Source organism: Quercus suber, unplaced genomic scaffold, assembly GCF_002906115.3.
Source record: "Quercus suber isolate HL8 unplaced genomic scaffold, Cork oak 2.0 scaffold_353, whole genome shotgun sequence".
Classification (NCBI taxonomy): domain Eukaryota; kingdom Viridiplantae; phylum Streptophyta; class Magnoliopsida; order Fagales; family Fagaceae; genus Quercus; species Quercus suber.
Window position 1 is genome coordinate 663,007 of NW_027069805.1, and position 3,259 is coordinate 666,265.

At 44.5% G+C, this 3,259-nt stretch overlaps 1 protein-coding gene across 1 annotated transcript; it reads right to left on the reverse strand.

The window, feature by feature from the left end:
* Positions 1-956: 956 nt before the first annotated feature.
* On the reverse strand, positions 957-2,318 carry LOC136061795 (uncharacterized). The gene is made up of 2 exons (XM_065760100.1): positions 1,950-2,318; positions 957-1,889 (listed from the first exon to the last, which is right to left on the reverse strand). Exons 1-2 carry the CDS (start codon positions 2,316-2,318, stop codon positions 957-959), a joined length of 1,302 nt encoding a protein of 433 aa, XP_065616172.1.
* Positions 2,319-3,259: the final 941 nt, after the last annotated feature.

Below are 3,259 nucleotides of genomic sequence, written 5' to 3' on the forward strand. Positions count from 1 at the left end.
ATAGCCTTTATCTGATCGGGGTTAACTTTAATTCCCCTGTGTGTCACTATGTACCCCAAGAATTTGCCTGACCCTACACCAAATAAGCATTTGGAAGCGTTAAGACGTAGCTTATGCCTTCTTAGGATTTCAAAAGTGTTATCAAGGTCCTTCACATGCTCGGAAATGACTTTGCTTTTCACCACCATGTCATCTATATAAACCTCAATACTTTTGCCCAGTTGTGACTCAAACATCTTTGTCATCATTCTTTGGTAAGTAAAGCCTGCATTTTTCAGACTGAATGGCATCACTTTATAATTACCAATAGGGGTAACAAAAGCGGTCTTCTCCTGGTCATCTGGGGCTAACGGTATTTGATGGTAACCTTGGAAAGCATCCAAGAAACTCATCCGAGGATGGCCAACAGTGGCATCTACTAGTTGATCAATTTTCGGCATTCGGAAAGGGTCATTAGGACAAGCCTTATTTAAGTCGGTGAAATCTACACAAACTTGCCATTTCTCGCTCTTCTTCTTCACCACCACAGTATTTGCTAACCACTCAGGGTAAAAAGTTTTTTTAATAGCTCCAGCCTGTTTGAGCTTCGTTACCTCTTCTTTCGCCGCATTTGCATGCTCCTTGGATAGGCGCCGAGGAGGCTGCTTCTTGGGGACAATCAGTGGGTTGACTTTCAAATGGTGGTAAATGAATTCTGGATCCACTCCTGGGGCTTCATAAGCATTCCAGACAAATACGTCAAGATTTTTCTTAAGGAACTCAATTAGCTCTTCTTTTTCTAGTAGAGGCATCTGAGATCCGACTTGAAAGAACTTTTTAGGATTGTCCACAATTAGAACTTTTATTAAATCCTCACATCTAACGCCTTCACCTAGATCTTCAACGGGCAATACCTGCCTTGTTAACTGCTATAAATCTCTCTCGGCCCTGGCCGAGGACTCAATTTCGGACTTGTGCTAGATGGCAGCCACCAAGCATTGTCTGGCCGAGGATTGATCTCCACGAATTTCACAAACTCGCCCTTCGAATGGATATTTAAATTTTTGATGCAAAGTAGAGGAAACAGCCCCTAGCTTATGTAGCCAAGGTCTAGCTACAATTGCTGTATAAGGGGAATACACATCTACAACAATGAAGTCCACCTCTACTACTTCCGAGCCAGTCTGTACAGGCAGTCGTATCTGGCCCCTCGGAGTGACGATTCTTCCCTCGAAGCTGACCAGGGGAGAACTGTATAGTGTTAAGTCATCAAGTGTTAGGTTCAGCCCCCTGTAGAGGTCAGGGTACATTATCTCCATCGCGCTACCCTGGTCCACCACCACCCTCTTCACATCATATCCTCTAATTCTGAGGGTGACTACCAGAACGTCATCGTGGGGTTGGATGGTACTAATCTTATCATCATCTGAGAACCCTATAACAAGTTGGATATCCTGTTTAAGTTTCTTCGGATCTTGACCAAAGTCCCTTGCCGATAAACGGGCTATCGACATATTCTTGGATGGCCAGGCCCCTGTTCTCCCCGATGCGGAGAAGATGACGTTGATAGTTCCCAATGGAGGCTTCGAAGAATCATTCCTCTGGGGCTCAGAATTCATTTGACCTCCTTGGCCACTGGAGTGATGCAAGAGGCGTCTCAACTTACCTTCGCGGACTAATTGGTCCAAGTGATCCCATAAGCTTCTGCAATCCTCAGTGGTATGCCCATGGTCTTGGTGGTATTGGCAATAGAGATTGTGATTGCGCCTTTCAGTATTTCCCATCATCTTAATCGGCCACTTAAAGAATGGCTCATTCTTGATCTTTTCCAAAACTTGGTAGACTGGCTCCTTGAACACAGTATTGACTGCTTGAGCATTTGCTGATCCTGACTGCCCGGCGAAATCTCTCTGTGGCTTGTTGTTATTGTAACGGTCTAACTTGAAATCCCTCGTCTCCTAGGGGGTAACCTTGTCCTTACCCTTCCTTTGTTGCTGATCTTCTTCAATTCTTTTATATTTTTCAATACGGTCCATGAGCTGATGCATGTTAGTAACGGGTTTACCAGACAAGGACGTCCTTAAACCATGGTCAGTAGGGAGGTCGAGCTTGAACGTGTCGAGGGCCATTGCATCAAAGTTGCCCTCCATATCATTAAACATTTCCCAATACCTATCCGAATACGCCTTCAGGGTCTCACCCTCTTGCATGCTCAAGGATAACAGAGAAGACAAGGGCCTGGCCACTTTTCGGCATGTGATAAAACGTGAACCAAATGCTTGAGTGAGCTCTTTGTAGGAATTGATGGAATCTGCTTTCAGGCTGTCGAACCATCTCATTGCAACTAATCCAAGACTAGAGGGAAAGACCTTACACATCAGAGCTTCACTCTAGAGTAGACAGCCATCCTTTGATTAAAGTGGCTCACATGCTCCATAGGGTCCATTTTACCATTATAAATGGTAAAGGTTGGCTGGTTAAAACGCTGAGGAAGTCTCGCTTCTTCGATCCTATGCGTGAAGGGTGACCTAGAGATTTGATTCAAGGCTTTGCTCATAGCATCGTTTCCTACCCCTCCACGTGATGGGCTTTGAGGTTGCCTCTTGCGACGATGCTCCTCTTCGTAGGAAAAGGATTTACTGATTGGTGTCCGAGATCTATGCTCGTAAGTGACATCTTGCTCGTCACCCCAATCCTCATCAGAATGCGAAGAAATACGTTTTCTCTTTGCATGGCGCAACTCCCTCTTTAGCCTGTCAATTTTCAGTTGCATGTTGTTCTTCTCTGCATGAGACACGTGACTTCCTCCATGCGGTTGACTTCGTTCAGGATTCGTAGTATACACACTGCCTTTACGATCTTGTCTCTGCTCCAAACTGAGAAAAGGGTCTATGTGTTGGGACGCCCCAGATTCTACTGATTGTTGCCCTGGTTCAGCCATTATTAATTGTTGCTTCCACTTCTGCTCAAGCTCTCCCCACAGACGGCGCCAATTGTAGGGTTAGGATTTGTGGTCCAAGCCCAAAACAATGAATTTGTAGAGCGTGGATGATAGAGCTAGGTTGGTTATGGAATTAACAACGACTGGTTAAAACCTTAAAGTATAAACTAGCAGAAAGATACACGTAAAAACAAAATGAATTGGAGTCCAAAGAGGTTTTATGATAAATTCAGAAGTGACTACAATTCTTAGAGGTACAATAAAGCTTCTCTATCTTTTTTCTTGTCTCTTTCTCCTCCCTCCTTATTAGGAGCCCTTCTTCTTTATATAGCATCCTCC